Raw genomic sequence first — 17,412 nt, forward strand, 5'->3', positions numbered from 1 at the left:
CCTAAAAAGGTCAGGTCAATTGCTGCATCTATATGGACACGATTTGAATCGAGCCACAAAGGTCACACAGGGGAAGAAAGGAGAGCTCCAGGTTCTGCTGCCTGTTATCTGTCTGGAAGACAAAACCAGCGCAATGTCGCAGTCACAGTCGCAACCTGGGGTGATCCCCTATGGCTCCAGCATCGTTCACTCCGCGCCCGTCGACATGGCTCGACCCATCAACCACGAGAACATTAGAGGCAAAACGATACTCATCACGGGAGGCGCTTCAGGGTTTGGGGCAGCGTGCTTCCGCGAATGGGCGTCTCACGGCGCCAACGTGATCATTGGCGACCTCAACGAGAAGGCCGGCACCGAGCTGGTCGCACAGGTTCGCCAGGCCACAGAAAACCAGAACCACCATTTCATCCCGCTCAACGTGACCAGCTGGCAGAGTCAAGTCGCCTTCTTCAAGCAGGCCGCCCGGCTGAGTCCGCACGGCGGGATCGACCACGTCATGGCCAACGCCGGGGTGGCCGATTCAGCGGAGCAGCTTCTATTCGAGGACCCGCCCGACTATGGGAAGATGGTGGACGAGCATGTCCCGCCCAACCCAGGCCTTCGCACGCTGGACACCAACCTGAACGGCGTCATGTACACTACACACCTGGCGATATCATATCTGTCGCAGAATCCGGGAAGTGAGAAATGTCACGCGGACAAGCATTCGGGAGCACGAGATCGACATCTCATCCTGGTGTCCTCGATTGCCGGGCTGGCGGCTCTGCCGGGCCAGTCTATCTACGCCGCGGCCAAGCACGGCGTGGTTGGGTTGTTTCGGACACTGAGGCTGACAATCCCGCTGAAGAGAGGGATCAGGGTGAACATGATCAATCCATGTGCGCTATCACAGTCATTGTGGTATATGCTTCACTAACGCACGGGTGTAGATTTCGTCGACACGCCTATCCTGGGACCTCTGGGCGCCTTGGTCCTCGCGGGCGGCGCAATGGCCAAGATTGAGTCGGTGGTCGAAGCCACGACGCGGCTCGTGGCCGATCAAGGCATCATCGGCCGCGCACTCATGATAGCCAGCAAGACCTCCGAGGAGGACGCAAGGGCAGTGGGCCTCGAGCGGGCCATAGAAGACCAGGCAGTCTGGGATTGTTACGCCGACGACTTTGAGCAGACGGACCTGTTTACGAGACGGATCATTGGGATTACGAATCTGGTGACGCGGACAAGAGGCTGGGCGGGCATGTGGTCGGATATTGGGAGTAATTTGTCCAGGAAACTGTGGAAGGCTCTGGGGTATTGAGCAGGACGAGTGGATATGTCTATATGTCTCGGGACATTGGCCGCATATCCATAGACAGTGTTTGATATTGCGCTTCAAGACACGTCTGGCTTACCGGAATTTGATTATGTAAGCTGCGCTTCGTTCGAGTTTCTTCATCTCCTTTTCACCCCAAAGAGGCAAATGGATTTGGAGATGGCGACAATCCCATTCCTGTTCGACATCGCAAAGACGGGTCCTTCGTCGTGCCGTACGCCATCCCCTGCCGTCGTGTCACCGATATCTCCCAAACGGCCCAGTATCTCTTGTCCAGACCCGACTGCGAGGTTTTCCGCCCCACGAGGTGTGCGACCCAACGCTGAGCGCCCCAACGCAACAAATCGTACGTCAATGTGCCAGACCTGGGCGTCGCCGTCGGTCTGTGCATGAATCTGGAAATCCTGCACCGGCACCCGAGCCATGTCCAAGGCATGCTAAGGTCGCGCAAGTTACTTGCTCTGGTCCTTCTTGTCGGCACCGCTGTTCTCACCCTATACCTGCTCCAGAGTCCCCAACAGATCCAGACACTCGAGGAATCGACGGCCTCGCTCTTCCAAGGCCACCATGCCCACGAGGAGAATCAGCCACTCCTTCCCGCGAGTTCCCTGTTGCATCCTATCCACCAGCTAGTCGCCCAGGGGGAGAGTGACTTTCAGACTGTCCGAGCGCGCCAGTCGCGGTCTCTCAGCGATGCGGTAGCCGAGTACCGCAGGCGGTACAAGCTGCCTCCTCCTCCGCATTTCGACAAATGGTACAACTTTGCGAAGAAACGGGGCGTCGAGCCCATCGACGAGTATGACACGATATATCACCAGTTGCTGCCCTTTTGGGCATTGGAACCCGGTGTCATAAGAGAGAGGACAAGAGAAGCGATCGGATTCGACAATGCTTTGATCTCAGTCATGATCCGCGATGGCAAGGTCACCAAAGCCGAAGGAGGTGGAGATATGTACGAGTGGCATAGGGAGGCGACGCCTATCATGTTGAAAGATTTCATCAAGTACCTGCCCGATATGGACCTAGCATTCAACATTCATGACGAGCCTCGCGTGGTGATGCAGCACGATGACCTCCTGCACCACGTCAAGGTGGCCAAGGACGAGAACATCCCCAAGGCCTACAATGCTCAGAGACTGAAGAACGAATGGTCGCGCCGCGCCGAAGATCTGGGTGAAGGAATCCGGATCAAAGAATACAAAACCACCCGCTTCAACCGCTTTGCCCACCAACCGACATGGAGCAATTCTAGGATTTCCTGCCCACCAGACAGTGCTGCGCGTTCCTGTCTCAACGACTCCTGCCCAGACAACATTACTGCCTATTCTAATCTGCCCCTGGGCTTCGTCCGGAACACCACTGCCTTCTCCGACATCTGCAACTCTCCCAGCATGGAGAGGTCATTTGGTTTTTTCGACCGTCCCAACGCGTTTGATGTCACACACGACCTCTTCCCCATCTTCTCGCAGTCCAAGATCTCTTCCTTTCAAGACATTCTGTACCCGTCGCCGTGGTATTACATGGGCCGTGTCAAGTATGAGCCGGAACGGGATATGCCGTGGGAACAGAAGGCTCCTACGATGTATTGGCGAGGCAGCACCACCGGTGGCTTCTCCCGCGATGGTGGATGGAGAAGACAACACCGTCAACGGTTTCTCACCAAGATCCAGCCACTCAATACGGCTAAGATTCTCGAATTGGACACCAACACTTCGGCAGAAGATTCTCTGTGGCGCGAGAAGACCATCTCCGCGGCCGAGGTAGCGCATTATTTTGACGTCAAGTTCACATACATTGGGCAATGTGACCCCGGGGACTGCGACGCCCAACGCGAGTACTTTGGGACCGTGGAGCCTGTCAATATGTTTGACGCACTGGCGTCTCGGTATCTACTGGACATAGATGGCAATGCGTTTTCTGGTCGCTATTACGCCTGGCTGTTGAGCAAATCTCTTGTCTACAAGCTCGCGGTGTTCCGTGAGTGGCACGACGAGTGGCTGAGGCCGTGGGTGCATTACATCCCACTGGGTCTGATCGGTGATGAATACGCCGAGAGCGTAAGGTACTTTGATCAAGAGGAGGCCGGCAAGGTGGAGGGCAAGAGGATCGCCGAGCAGGGCAGGAATTGGGCGCAAAAGGTGCTGAGGAATGAGGATTTGGAGGTGTGGTATTTCCGGCTGTTGTTAGAGTGAGTTTGTTTGTCCCATTTTTGACCATATGATGGATGATATCGAGCCTTTGCTGACCGAGTAAATCTACAGATACGGCCGTTTGATCGACGACGACCGATATAACATTGGCTTCAGCATCTAAAAAAAAATGGCCGTGTTCTTCTCAGATGTGCAAAGCAAGCAAGCAAGCAACAACCCCAAAAAATTCTGTATAGAAAATGCACCGTTTCTTTCTTTTTCGCGGAGGGATACTCAACTGTGCTGAAATCAAGAGCGAAGCGTGTGCTGTGCTTTGATTCGAAAAGAATGGTTTTTGACACAGCGGCGTTGTTGGAAAAAAATACTTTCCCGTCCCCTTTGCGGTTTTTGTGTGAATCTATCGAGTACCGAGCATATACAGAGAAGAGAGGAGAGAGCCTGTGACGCTGTGACGCTGTGAACTGTGAGCCCTGTGTGATAAGACACACAAGACTGTTGATTCATACAGTATATACCATTATTAGTACATATAGATGTACATGAATCCATACCGTATACCCTGTACCCTATACCTCGATGACGAGATGCGACGAGATCCTGTGTATATGCGTATATGCTATCTGCGAGTGTACATGTTAGGTCTATATCTGTAAACTATCTGACGATGTACGTACCCGGTACAAGATACTTACTAGGTATGCTTACTAGATACTGACAGACTGGGTGACTAGCAAGCAAGGCGCAATAAATCCCTTCGACGTCGTGGTCGTCGATATCATTACTAGGTCGGTAGTCGGAAAAATAATATGTGGATACAACGCGCACTACAGAACAAGGAGGACCGTTTATACCTCGTACACACCTCTCTACACCTCAGGCACTCTCTTTCGAATCAGTCTTTGGGGAAAATCTATCTATTTCTTCCTCTGCGTTCGTGCTGCGTGGTACAAAACAAAAAGGGACGAAGGGCGAAACAAAGGTCCGGATTCGCGACTCCAAAATATCTTCTGGCCCTCGATATCTGGAATACGCGCTCTCCTCTTCCTCTCTCCCTCTCTCTTTTTGCTGGTGTCGTCTGGCCATCATCCCTTCATTGGAACTCTTCCCCCTTCCCTGCCAATGTTTTATTCCCACGCGACACTTGGCTGATCTTCGTACACATGCACCCGTGTCACAGCCATGCCAGGCTGCGCCGCCCGTCCTGGCCGGCAGGACCAATCCCCCTGAAAGCCTCCGACCTGGGTTTGACCCTGGTCCATGCCCTTCCATGACACCGGTCACATCTCCCGCCTTCCTCCAAAGATGGGAAATGTCCACTGCGAAGGTCTCCTGCCCAGCTCAGGCCCCATGTCGTCCTCTCGCTCCTTACCGCGCTCAATATGCTCGACATGCTGGACAGGCCCATCCTCGTTCTCATTCTCATCACCATCAATCTCCCGCTCCCTCACCTCTACCTCCCTCACATCCTTCTGCCGGCGGAAGCACTACTGTCCGGTATCCATCCTCTCCCCGGACTGCTGAGCATACACATTATTCGTTCCACCCGCCGCCACAGTAGCGAAATACCGCACATCCACGTCTTCGTCCTGTTGCAATTTCTCCAAATTTGACATGATTTGCGCGATCAATTCCTGTGCCTTGGGACTCGGTTGTGCCGTCGAATTGGATTCTTGGTCCCCCTGCTGTAGTGTCCCTTCGGTGGGTAATCGGCGGAGCGTCTCGATGAGGACGGCGTAGGATTTGGCAACATTGAACCGGATGTTGGGGATTGGGTCGGTGACGAGGCGGTCCATCATGGGGAGGACGCTTTCGGCTATAATGTCGAGAGTTATCACTGGTGCGAGGATCTGACATTGAACTGTTAGCAAAGTGGTCTAAAAATGGACTGAATGGGACTGACCGTGATGGCAAAGCAAGTTGTCATCCTGTACAAATAATTTGCTTGTTGGCTCATGGCCGTGACTTTGGGAATGATGCTTCGATTCGCCCATTCCACGCCAAAGACTTCCGTGAGCTTCTTCAGGTTCTGTGTTGCAGCGTCGCGAATTGAGAAAACAGTGTCGCCCAACCAGCCCATGCACAGCGAACTTAGCTGCTCGTCGAAGAATTTCATGCCCAATTGCTTCGCCAGCAAGGGAATGTATTCAATAATTGCAAGGCGCACACGCCATTGCTTGTCTTCTGCAAGCTGGACGATGGCTGGCAGGAGAGACTGAGAAAGCAAGTCGATACCGATCACATTGTTGACAAGTTCAAGTTTGGAGATGATATGCAGTCTCACATCTGGGAACTCGTCCTTGAGCATTTGCAGAAACATGGGGAGGAGATGAGAGATAGTTTCTTCCTTGCCGAGAATTGGAGCTAATCCACTGAGTTGGGTTCCGAGGGCGGCTCGAACATGCTGGTTAGGATCAGACACCAGGTCTTCGATCGATGTCATGATTTCGTTCAAGAGGGTCTCTCGGTCAAGCAGCCCGCAGAAGCCAGGGATTTGGCTGGCGATGGCGGTCCTAACTTCGGCCTCGCTATCCTTGAGGAGCTTGACAAAGGCAGGGACGAGATCTCGGGTGACAACCTCCTCATTGACAGCCTTTGCAATCTTCTCGAATTTCTCTGCCACCATGTATCGTACTCTCCAGCTCTTGTCCTCGAATAAACTCCTCAATGCGGTCAGCAAGACACCGTGACTCGGTTGCTGCTCCTTGGGAATGACTTCTGCAATGGAGATGAGGACTTCGACAGTCAGAAGTCGAACACTGTCTTGGTCATCGCTGGCTAGATGTTGAAACAGAGGGATCATCTCCTCGATCACAATTGGGACTGGAACCTCTTTCACGAACTTGGCCAGGTTGTTTGCGGCTTGTCGTCGCACCATGGGTGTCTCATCATGAACAAGGTGCCCAAATTGAGCCCTCAGAACTTGTTGAGAAGATTGGGACGCTTTTCGGTAGGGAGTTGTGTACAAGCCGGTCGCGGAAATCTTCGAGGTGAACCAATCGGCCTTCGATAGGCGGATCGTGAGGGGGATGAAGTATTCTTCGACTTGTCGTTCTGACAAGTCATTGCAGATTTTGTTTAGAGATTCAACCGCCTATCTCCCTTTAGATGACTTATGCCCGTAACCATGGAGAATCTTACGTACCTTGTCCCGCACCAATGGCTCCTCGATGGCGGCCAAGTTCTCCAAAGGCGCGAGGAGCACGTGACCATATTCAGGGCCGCCGACGTACTCGATGAAGTTTCCCAGCTCTTCAGCGAGTGCGGTAAGCACTTCATCTTCATCTTCCACGGAGTCTGGGCCAAAATGTCAGTTGTAGTTCCACGTTTGGGCAACGAAACAGGCCGCACCGTCCAAAAAGGGTATCAATTCCTCTCTTGTTCGTTCAGGACCAAGGGCCAATGCAATGGTAGAAAGTCGGTGGATAGCGTTGAGGCGGAGAAGGACATCATCGTGCTGTTTACATGTCAGTCGAAGCCCAGGGCGTGGCGAGCGCCATGGTTAAGACATACCTTGAGTTCGTCAATCAGCACGGCGATGGGATAGAGCTCATCTCCACTATCTTGACTCTCCATTTTGGGTGTATCTTGGGCACTTTATCAAGATTTCCAATATTGAGCTGGCCCTAAGCGCAGGGACTTTCGGCAGGAAAACTGAACAGTCACTTCTGCGCAGATTTGGTTGTAAAGCAGCGCGGACACGTCGTATTTGTAGCAGAGAGGGCCAGGTCACATTCTAATGCATACTTGACTGAGTAAAAGGCAGTCAGTATCCACCAATTCGCGAGACTTCAAAAGTTGTGCCTCGTGGCCTGATATGGACAGGCTGCGCGGTTGACCAGGATGAATGCGCCGGGGATGGGAGAGGCTCGACTCACAACAAACCAAGATACAGAGTCGATGCAGGTGTCGATGAATTGGTGGGGTCTGTCACTATGACTTGCTATCCACAGAACAGTCAATGTGGAAGTAGGGAGAGGATTCGTAGGAGGGCAAATAAGGGTATTGTTGCTTTTGCAAGGTGGGATAATCAGGTTCGCTCTACGAGCTCCGTCATTCAAAGTGAACAAGTCGGGAACATGTGGCTGAAAGGGGCTGATTGATGCCAGATGCTGTGGCACAGCCAAATTCCTGTGGGCGCAGGATGGGCAAAGACGGGGCATCGCACTCTGCGTAGTGGCTGCGCCAAGACCCTCCAGATGACTCTTCCCTCTTACAGTCTTTTTTGATATTGATTCCTTTAACTGAGCCGGGCGACAAGATACCACTCTCGACCGCCTCGATCATAGTCTGCCTACTTCTCCCACTCTTCTGTGTCTCTCTGAGGACTTGGACCGGCGCATCTGGGCCGACTGAAACGCAGCTGGAGAAAATCTGCCTCAGAGCCTTCGCAAAATGCCAACCATCACAGTAGACAAGGCTGCCCTCTTCCAGGCACTGGGGAGGGACTACACGACAGAGGAGTTCGACGAACTCTGCTTTGACTTTGGGATCGAGCTCGATGAAGACACCTCACTGACAGAACGACCGATCGTGAACGGCAAACAAGAACCTCCCCAGCTAAAGATCGAGATCCCAGCCAATCGATATGACATGTTGTGCTTCGAGGGCATTCAGCTCATGCTGAACATCTTCAATCGCAGAGTACCAGCACCCAAATATGTTCTCAAAGCACCGCCCAAGGGAGAAATTCAGACCATTACAGTTTCCAAGGATTGCGAGAGAATACGGCCATACGTCTCTGGGGCCATTTTGCGAAACATCAAATTCGACCAGGCCAGGTACGAGTCTTTCATTGACCTACAAGACAAGTTGCACCAAAATCTGGCGCGGCAGCGGACTCTGGTGTCCATAGGAACCCATGACCTCGACACGATCAAGGGTCCCTTCACCTACGAAGCCCTGCCTCCCAAGGACATCAAATTCGTGCCGTTGAACCAGACCAAGCAAATGAATGGTGAAGAGCTTATGCAGTTCTACGAAAAGGACAAGCATCTGGGTCGCTTCTTGCACATTATCAGGGACTCTCCAGTCTACCCGGTTATCTACGACTCTAATCGCAATGTCTGTTCGCTGCCGCCAATCATCAATGGTGATCTCAGTAAGATCTCTCTCAACACCAAAAACGTCTTTATGGAAGTCACCGCCACAGATAAAACCAAACTAGAGACCGTCGTCAACATCATGGTCACTATGTTCTCTCAATACACCTCAGACCAGTTCACCGTCGAACCCATTCAGATCATCTCCGAACACAACGGGCAGTCGAGACAAGTTCCTGATCTTACCCCCCGTTCCACAGTCGCTGAAGTAGATTACATCAATGCCTGCTGCGGCCTTTCACTATCGGCACAAGAAATCTGTGATCTGTTGACACGAATGTCCTACACGGCACGCCCGTCAAAGTCGGACAAGAATCTGATTGACGTAGACGTGCCCCCAACACGTGCAGATGTCCTACATCAAGCAGATATCATGGAAGACGTCTGCATCGCTTATGGCTTCAACAAGCTGCCCCGTGCATTTCCCAAGGTCGGAGCCACCATCGCTGCACCATTGGCAATCAACAAACTTTCCGACATTCTGCGTCTCGAAGCCGCCATGGCGGGCTGGGCGGAGGTTCTCCCACTTATTCTGTGTTCGCACGATGAGAATTTTGCGTGGCTCAATCGCAAGGATGATGGCAACACTGCAGTGCGTCTAGCAAATCCAAAGACAGCAGAGTATCAAGTTGTTCGCACGACCTTGTTGCCCGGACTGCTGAAGACTATCCGTGAGAACAAGCATCATTCTATCCCCATCAAGATTTTTGAGGTCAGTGACGTTGCCTTTAAGGATGCCAGCCTCGAACGCAAATCTCGGAACGAGCGACACTTCGCTGCCGCATGGTACGGCAAAACGTCAGGCTTTGAGGTGGTGCACGGCCTTCTGGATCGTCTCATGGCTATGCTTAAGACGGCTTTCATCACTCACGAAGAAGGCCTTGAGATCCGTGGGGGAGACACAGGAAACGGAACTAAAATGGAGTACTGGATCCAGGAACTGGACGATGCGACATATTTCCCCGGTCACGGCGCCAGCATTCACGCAAGAATCGCGGGAAAAGAAGTTGTCATTGGGAACTTCGGGATCTTGCATCCAACAGTGTTGGAAAAGTTCGAGTTGAGATATCCAGTCAGTGTCTTGGAGTTCAACGTGGAGGTCTTCTTGTAGTTAGAACTAAGAGCCCAGGCATCTGCCCGATGCTGTTTAGATGAAAAATGCCCGTGACATGTTTGTCTGTTCATTTACATGCATTCAAGGACTATTGAGTGTGGCCCATTTTCTAAAAACAAGAAAGCGCCTTGAAGTCGGGCAGATTTGCTCTCATTGCACAACCCCCTTTTTTCCCTCGCCGGTTCATGCGCTAGGTATGATGCAGATGACCAGAATCACCAGTTGCCAGTAGCTCCGGTATCGTCCATAGCCCAAACATCCACTCCAGCAGATTCGTAGACAGGCTGAGGTGGTGCCACGGCAGCGGGAACCAATGGCCCTTCAGTGGCACCATCGTAAACGCCCTGGCCAGCTGCCCCGACAGCCGCAACTGTAGAAGAAGCATCAACATCTCGGGATTCCTACTCCTGGGCGTATTGCTCCTCCCCACCAGCACCGTCCTGTTCCGCGTCGGCCGCCGCCCGCGCATCTTGCGCTGCCTGCTGAGCGGCCAGTGCCTTTGCACCGTAGTCCTGGCTCATTGGTTGCACGACCGGCTGTTCTTCCTTTGGTTCGATGATGGTGACGCTGTCGGGGAGAGATTTCTGGGGACCGGCTTTTCCTTCAGGGTCGGAGCCGCGCATGATCTTGACTTTGATGCCCAAGACACCCTGGCGGAGGAGGACGTGTCGGGTGGCGGAATCGATAAAGTCGTTGACGGGTTGACCGGAGTGGATCATGAAGCCGTCCTATAAATCCGGATCAGTATACCATGATTGTATTTTCGAAGGTATTGTTTGTGTATCTCATGGGTTTATCTTACCGTGAACTTCATACTCTTTGCTCGGGCAGCTCTCAGTTTACCGCTCACCACAACTTCACAACCCTTTGCACCACTCTCCATAATGAAACGCAAAACACCATAGCAAGCCCGTCTGACGGCCAGGCCATTGAGCAACTTGTATCGGAGGGACTCGCACTGTGCGACGGCAGAGAGACCACGGTTCTGGACTTTCGCGGCATAAAGGGAGACGCTGTTCTCGGGGAACTTGAAGCGTTTCTGGATCAGCGAGGTGAGTTCACGAATGCGTCGTCCTTGTTCGCCTAGGACTTCTTGGGTGTGTGTTGCGCGGATGACTTTGGAGGAAATGCCCCGTTAGTTTTCAAGTCTCACAGGGATGTCTGCTGTCCAATACATCTCCTACAGGAAACGATATGGCGCAGGGGGAGACATACTGATATCAGTGACGGTAGGCGTGACTCGGACCTCAACACCAGAGTAGCCTTCCTCAGCCAGCTCGCGCTGGAAGAACTCGTTGAGTTCGGCATAGAACACACCGTCGGCGACGAACTTGCGACGCTTGCTGATAGCGCCTTGCTGGGTAGTCATGTTGGCGATCTGATCTGAGAGAGCAAAGAGTCGATGTTGGCAAGTTCGCAGTCTTGAAAGCCTGAAGGCCTCTGAAATTCAATGTGGGGGAGGATCTCAATTTCATGCCAAGACAGAATTTTGCAGTTGAGCGAAGTGCGCTACGTACCAGGCCTCAATACTCCGCACAATAAAGTACTGTGGATCATAAGAGCAATGATATGATGGTTTCCACCAATATTGCGTTTGCTCCAACTACATACAACGCTGCGTTTGCCATCCATCCACATGAGGGGCTCGACAAAGAACCTTGATCGAACAGCTCGAAGCATTTATCCATCTCAGCGCAGGCTGACTGCAGCCTCAGTGATACCAGGCTACATACAGAAAATAGTGCTTCACTAGACCATGTGGGTGGCTCCCCAACAATGGTGTTTGGTTTTGTTTGCTGTGGTCGCATTATATGGACCGCTTGATATCACAGCTGGTAAGGAGACTGTCGTCATTTTGACCTTCATATTGTAGCCCGAAGTTGATGAAGCAGAGAGCCGGCCCTCTAGATGCAGCCTTCCGTATGATTGTCGTATTTCTCTTAAGCCATTGTCTGCATTGGATTCCCTTATTCCTGGCAAGCCCTTTGGTGGGTTTTGAAAATGCGGCTGTGGTCAGAAGATCCCTGAGCACAGGCCACAACCTCTCAGGATGACTCACAGAAACACAACCTTCAGACCGAGGTCGTATAGATGACAAAGGTGATTGCCCAGACCGACGTGGAAATTTGTAGAATAGACTGAACACTGTTGACTCTGAAGGGCTCTTTCCTTGTCCTGCAGTTGGCCGCTGTTGTCACTAGATGCTCTCTCCGTTATCGAAAGTGATAATGTTATCACAGTAGAAGAAGGAGTCCTCCGCCTCGTCCCACAGCGCGCGCTCAACCCGTCTCACATTCTGTTGACATAGTATCGTTTGATGCGGGCAGCCATTAGCCCCCTTTGCTGCCATTGTCCACGCCTGGCCCTTCATTGATTGACAATCGAAATGTCTCTGCTGTTGAGTATCAAAGGAGAAGACGCAATTCACAATGCAGAGTCTGCTCTCCACCTGGTCGCTGTTCTGATATCTAGTCAGGTACCCATACTGAAATGCAATGATGTGCGGTTGCTTTCAGTAATTGCTCCAGATGACTTTTCAGTCCTGCTTGTGGTGGACCTGCTGTTGAACTGCTTCAACATGCAACTGGGCCAAGCTTGTTCGCCTGAGTCAAGCCGTGATAGTTTGAGGTATAGGCTTATTGTTGCTCGAGACACCATGTCTCAGTCCATTTATTATGCCTCCTCTTCAGCTGAGCAAATCCTTGTACTGCTGCGTTCAGATCTTTCTCTTCTTTGTGGTCAATTCTGCTAGCACAAGGAGATATTTGGCTGCTGTGGGTGTAGAAAGAAGCTGAACTGAGTAGGCTTTTCATTCGCTTGATCGTCTTGGGTGGACGAAATGCTTTGTTCCTAGTCCAAAGACACAAGTTAGGAAATCCCGTAAATGGCTGAATCCGTGACAGACGTGTAGTCAAATGAATCCTGGTTCAGCGTTGTCCTAGGCCTCCGATACGTGGGCAAGTTAGACTCTGAGAGGACAATGGTCAAGTGGATTCTGCAAGATACCTATCCTAACCTATCGAGGTTGTGGATGAGAAGCTAAAGCACAAAGAGACTCCTGTATATCTCAGTGGACTGAGTAAGAAGGGTTGGGCAGAGGCCAGGCAGATGCCGCGCGCTCCTTCTCATACTCTCTGCCTGCGCCCACGCAACTGAATCTCTGTCGGCGACATCATCGACGTCCGTCACCAAGTCTGGACCCACGACGACATCGTTTCCCCTCGTCAATCGGCCAATCATCCTTCTAGATCGCATCATCCCAGTGACGCCTGTTGATGAGACTCCTGGTCACCGACTGATCCCGCCAAGTTTGATCCGGTGTGGCAGCAGCTTTCCTTAAATATCTCTTCCTCTCACCCTCCCAAAACTTTTCTTTCTCTCTCTCACACCCTCCTTCAACACCTCACTCACCTCACTTGACCTTGGGTTTTCATCAATCTTTCCAGCTGTGTTTACTCTTTGCAGTAAACATGGCTTCTCCTTTCAACACTGCTGATGTGGCATCAGCGCTCGCTGATATCACGACCGCCAACGGTGTCGAGCCTCCTACTGGTCCTCTCAAGAATGAGGAAGCCATCAAGCTTGCTCGGCAATCTGGCTGGGTTGAACCAAAAGCAAACAACTACACCGCCAGAGCACCAACCACGGCTCTCGGCAGCGACCAGGCTCAGTTGGAAGTCGAGGCTGAAGAAAACGATGGTGCTGATGAGGTTGTGGTCAGCAGACACGCAACCAGCAACTGGTCCCACGATGCGGCGAAATACGAATGGAAGGAAGAGTACGGAGATGTTGGCCCAAGAGACGAGAAGCTTGAGAAGGATCTTTTCCGTGGCGAACATATCAACCGCGCTGGCATCAAGTTCGACAAGTAAGTGATGCACTCCTCGTGTGATGATAACCATCTGACTCCTTTCAGTTTGACCACCGTCAAAGTCATGGTTGAATCCGAGACGCGTGTCAACCCGGTGTCTAGTGTAAGTTCATTCATCCTTTCCCGATTCCTTGAATCTTACCTCTATCCAGTTCAAAGATGCTGGTTTGCACCCAGTCATTCTCGAAAACATTGAGCTCTGTGGATATCGCCATACAACCCCGATTCAGGCTTACACGATCCCCGCGGTGTTGACAGGTCATGATATGATTGGCATTGCACAGACTGGTAAGTCTTATCTTGCCCATGCTTCCTCGGGCTTTTGATTGACAGTATTGCAGGGTCTGGGAAAACTGCAGCTTTTCTGATTCCTACCATCTCCAAGTTGATGGGTAAGGTCAAGAAGTTGGCTGCTCCTCGTCCCAATATCGGTCAAGGCTTTGATGTTTCTCGTGATCGAGTCCGTGCTGAACCACTCATCCTCATTGTGGCCCCAACTCGCGAATTGTGCTGCCAAATCTTCGATGAAGCACGACGACTTTGCTATCGCTCAATGCTTCGCCCCTGCGTCGCGTATGGTGGGGCGCCCATTCGTGATCAAGCTGCTCAACTTCAGCGAGGTTGCGATCTGCTTGTCGCCTCTCCAGGTCGCCTGCTCGATTTCATGGGTCGCCCCGAACTCCTTTCTCTGGCTCGTGTTCGCTACACCATCATCGATGAAGCCGATGAGATGCTTCATGACGACTGGGGTGACGAGATGTCAAAGATCATGGGCGGTGGAGGTAAGTACCCATACCATTCGCTTTCTGTTTCGTGTGCTCACCTTGTTTAGATGCCAACACCGATGGCGACCATCGTTATCTTCTCTTCAGCGCAACTTTCCCCAAGCGCGTTCGGAAGCTTGCTGCTAAGTATCTTGCTTCTGACTATGTCCATGTCAGTGTTGGCAGAACTGGAAGTGTGCATGTCAACGTGAAGCAGCATGTATGTTTGGATTCCCCCTCTCGCAGTCGACTGCCACTAACATACTTCAGATCCTGTGGTGCGATAAAGACAAGAAGATGAAAGCTCTTTATGACCTGTTGATCTCGATGCCACCATCCCGTACTTTGATTTTCGTCAAATTCAAGAAGACCGCAGACTTTGTTGACGACTATCTTTTCAACTTGGGCCTACCTTCAACTTCCATCCACTCCGACCGCACTCAGAGTGAACGAGAAGATGCCCTGCGTTCCTTCAAAGGTGGATCGACTCCGATTCTCGTTGCAACTGGTGTTACTGCTCGTGGTCTCGACGTCCGGTAAGCTTGAGATATGGCACAAAAAGGAGACAGACGTGGCTAACACTCTTCAGCAATGTGATGCACGTCATCAACTTCGACCTGCCCTCGGCAGACCATGATGGCAAGAACGAATACGTTCATCGCATTGGTACGTTAGCGTCACCGAAGTTCATTTCGCACAGCTTACCAGATATAGGTCGTACTGCTCGCATTGGTAACGAAGGTCTTGCCACTTCCTTCTACAACGACGGCGACGAAGCCTTGGGCCCATTTCTCACCAAAATCTTGCTCGAGACGAATCAGGATATTCCCGATTTCCTCGAACATTTCAAGCCTGACGGTGGAAATCTGAACTTTGACGAGGAGGAAGAACAGGACTTTGAGGACAATACTGGAGGTGGAGCTGGTGATGCTGGCGGTGATGCTTGGGGGACTGGCAACAATGCAGCTGGTGCTGGTGGAGATGCCTGGGGTGCAGCTGGTAATAGCAATACTGCCAGCAATGCTTGGGGTTCGACAGGCAACAACGCCGCTGCACCTGCGAACGACAACTGGGGTGCATCCACTAGCATTGATGCTGGTGCTGCCGGGGCCTGGTAAACTGGGTTTCTGGTGAACAACCACACTGTCCGCAGACAGTTGTGACCGCTTTCGCCTTCATGATCCCCAGAACTGGATGCTTCTATTTGGTGTCAGGATTTCGAGGAAAAGGAAAAACACATCACAGCAGTTCACACAGGACTGTTGATATTGTCCCTCGACACAGGATGGCTGCTGTACCAGAAAGGACGAGTGAGTGGTTGCGCCTCATCGGTGCGACCCTTTCCACTCGACCTTTTCTCGGGAACGTTGAACAAAGCCAGTTGTATGAGATTCAGACTTGAGAGTCTTCTAGCAAACGCAGAGAGAACAAGATGAAGAAAGCTGCATGAAAGCATGAGTTGCTTCAACGCACAGCCCACGAAACAATTGCCCTAGTGACCGTTTGTTTCTTGAAACAACCCCAGTTCTGTTCCTTTCATCCTGGACGCTTGGCCACCCCGACTACCGACCAGGTGGACGGACTGTGTAGCTGTTCTGAGGAAAGTCGTATCAAGGCAGATAACTAACACCAATTAGGGACTTGGAGGCGAGCACTCACCTTTCGGAGAGGTCTGGGGGGAGGGTAGCGCCTCGTATTTGGGTCATCACCTGTCGAAGAGACAGGCAGGCTTGCATATTGATAGAGCGCAGTACGATGGTGTCAGTCCGCAAATGATATCTATTTAGGGTTAATGGAAAAAGGATGTGCTACCCATCCAGGCAGGGAATGGCATTCATCATCTGAGCCATTATCCATCATGTCTGCCAGGTGCTTATCTTAAGTGGGCAAGCCACCGAAGAAGCCTAGCTACGAGTGCATCACACCTGAGAAACTGTGCTCTTATCTGAGATTTGATTCATCCAAGATAGTGATGTACCTTCATAGAGATGAGGTGCAGAAATTGCCATGCTGATCCACATTTCCAGACCATAAGCCTTTCCCTCTTCCTTGCTCTTTTTCACTTTTTTTTTTCTCGTTTTTTCTTCTTCCCCATGTCCATGTACCTAATCTTGCCGTGGAGGAGACACGACGTCAGAGGTGGAGACTCTTGAAGCTTGGAGTGCTGGCTGGAGGTTTTTGAGGGGTTGTCGAAGTTTGTTTCTGGGTGGGCGGTGGCTTGGTATTTACCCTTTAGTGGGCCATGCTCGGAGGAGCAGGTAGTGACCTCTTAGACGGACTCTAGGGGCTTTCTAGGCGGGCTCTACCCGTTGCTACGAGTACGAATAGGCGTCTCTATCGAATCAGCTGCCTACAATGGTGCCTGGAAGACATCTCCACGCCGACCTCCTCGTACTCCAGGCCTGTCCTAATCGAAGGATTTTAGCTGGTCCGCAACGCACGTTAATTCAAGCCTCAACCGAAGTAGCCCGCATGATGGATCCCGATGATTGTCATGGCCTGAAGCTCCTTCACCCATTCTCCACCCCTAAAAAAGCAAAAACCATGCAAAGCATATGCAGAGCCCGGCTCCTCCCTGCTCAAAGTTGTCGCTCCCTGCAGGCTTGCAGCTTCTACTACCTCGTTGCGTACAAGTTCGAGGAGACACGAGGAGAGTGACATCTGCTCGTGGCGGGCTGGACAATCCCATCCTCGTCTCTTTCGTCCACTCACAACCCACGCCATTCTTTTGACAAACTTCGTTCTGTCGCTTCTGCCCAATCGAACCATTCTCACCCCCCCGGGACCTCTATCGAAGATTCTTTCTCCTCCACCCACCAGCGGGTCCAGTTGGCATCATGGCTACCTCATCAGAATCCCCGCCACCATCGCCGAGAGTCCTTATCCTTGGACCAATGCTACCATACGCAGATCAAGCCTCACCAGCACTCTCGGCATCGGGGAAAGCTAGCCTTCTTTGCATCTCTTTCTTGTTTTCTCTTGTTTCTTACTCTCTTTGTCTTGACCTCCATAAGCCGTGCCAAACTGTCCGCTGCGAAGTTCAGCGACTCATTGCAGCTCTTAGTTAAACGTTCTGCTCCGACTGTCACTCCTTCCTACCGT

General features: G+C 51.8%; 6 protein-coding genes across 6 annotated transcripts; 4 read left to right on the top strand and 2 right to left on the bottom strand.

The window, feature by feature from the left end:
* Positions 1–133: 133 nt before the first annotated feature.
* Z517_08917 (uncharacterized protein) lies at positions 134–1,297 on the top strand (the record flags this gene model as incomplete). The annotated part of the gene is made up of 2 exons (XM_013427431.1): positions 134–878; positions 930–1,297. The coding sequence occupies 2 exons, from the start codon at positions 134–136 to the stop codon at positions 1,295–1,297; spliced, it is 1,113 nt and encodes a 370-aa protein (XP_013282885.1).
* A 404-nt stretch (positions 1,298–1,701) lies between these two features.
* Z517_08918 (uncharacterized protein) lies at positions 1,702–3,625 on the top strand (the record flags this gene model as incomplete). The annotated part of the gene is made up of 2 exons (XM_013427432.1): positions 1,702–3,500; positions 3,574–3,625. 2 exons carry the CDS (start codon positions 1,702–1,704, stop codon positions 3,623–3,625), a joined length of 1,851 nt encoding a protein of 616 aa, XP_013282886.1.
* A 1,321-nt stretch (positions 3,626–4,946) lies between these two features.
* Positions 4,947–7,035, bottom strand: Z517_08919 (uncharacterized protein; the record flags this gene model as incomplete). Its single annotated transcript, XM_013427433.1, has 5 exons — positions 4,947–5,309; positions 5,363–6,553; positions 6,605–6,756; positions 6,811–6,916; positions 6,973–7,035. The coding sequence occupies 5 exons, from the start codon at positions 7,033–7,035 to the stop codon at positions 4,947–4,949; spliced, it is 1,875 nt and encodes a 624-aa protein (XP_013282887.1).
* Positions 7,036–7,854: 819 nt separating this feature from the next.
* Positions 7,855–9,672, top strand: Z517_08920 (phenylalanine-tRNA ligase, beta subunit; the record flags this gene model as incomplete). The annotated part of the gene is made up of 1 exon (XM_013427434.1): positions 7,855–9,672. The coding sequence occupies one exon, from the start codon at positions 7,855–7,857 to the stop codon at positions 9,670–9,672; it is 1,818 nt and encodes a 605-aa protein (XP_013282888.1).
* A 404-nt stretch (positions 9,673–10,076) lies between these two features.
* On the bottom strand, positions 10,077–11,044 carry Z517_08921 (40S ribosomal protein S3; the record flags this gene model as incomplete). Its single annotated transcript, XM_013427435.1, has 3 exons — positions 10,077–10,403; positions 10,478–10,791; positions 10,891–11,044. 3 exons carry the CDS (start codon positions 11,042–11,044, stop codon positions 10,077–10,079), a joined length of 795 nt encoding a protein of 264 aa, XP_013282889.1.
* Positions 11,045–13,145: 2,101 nt separating this feature from the next.
* Positions 13,146–15,428, top strand: Z517_08922 (uncharacterized protein; the record flags this gene model as incomplete). The annotated part of the gene is made up of 8 exons (XM_013427436.1): positions 13,146–13,543; positions 13,592–13,649; positions 13,699–13,834; positions 13,888–14,328; positions 14,379–14,530; positions 14,581–14,846; positions 14,900–14,976; positions 15,025–15,428. 8 exons carry the CDS (start codon positions 13,146–13,148, stop codon positions 15,426–15,428), a joined length of 1,932 nt encoding a protein of 643 aa, XP_013282890.1.
* Positions 15,429–17,412: the final 1,984 nt, after the last annotated feature.

This window comes from Fonsecaea pedrosoi (genome assembly GCF_000835455.1).
Source record: "Fonsecaea pedrosoi CBS 271.37 unplaced genomic scaffold supercont1.5, whole genome shotgun sequence".
Classification (NCBI taxonomy): Eukaryota; Fungi; Ascomycota; class Eurotiomycetes; order Chaetothyriales; family Herpotrichiellaceae; genus Fonsecaea; species Fonsecaea pedrosoi.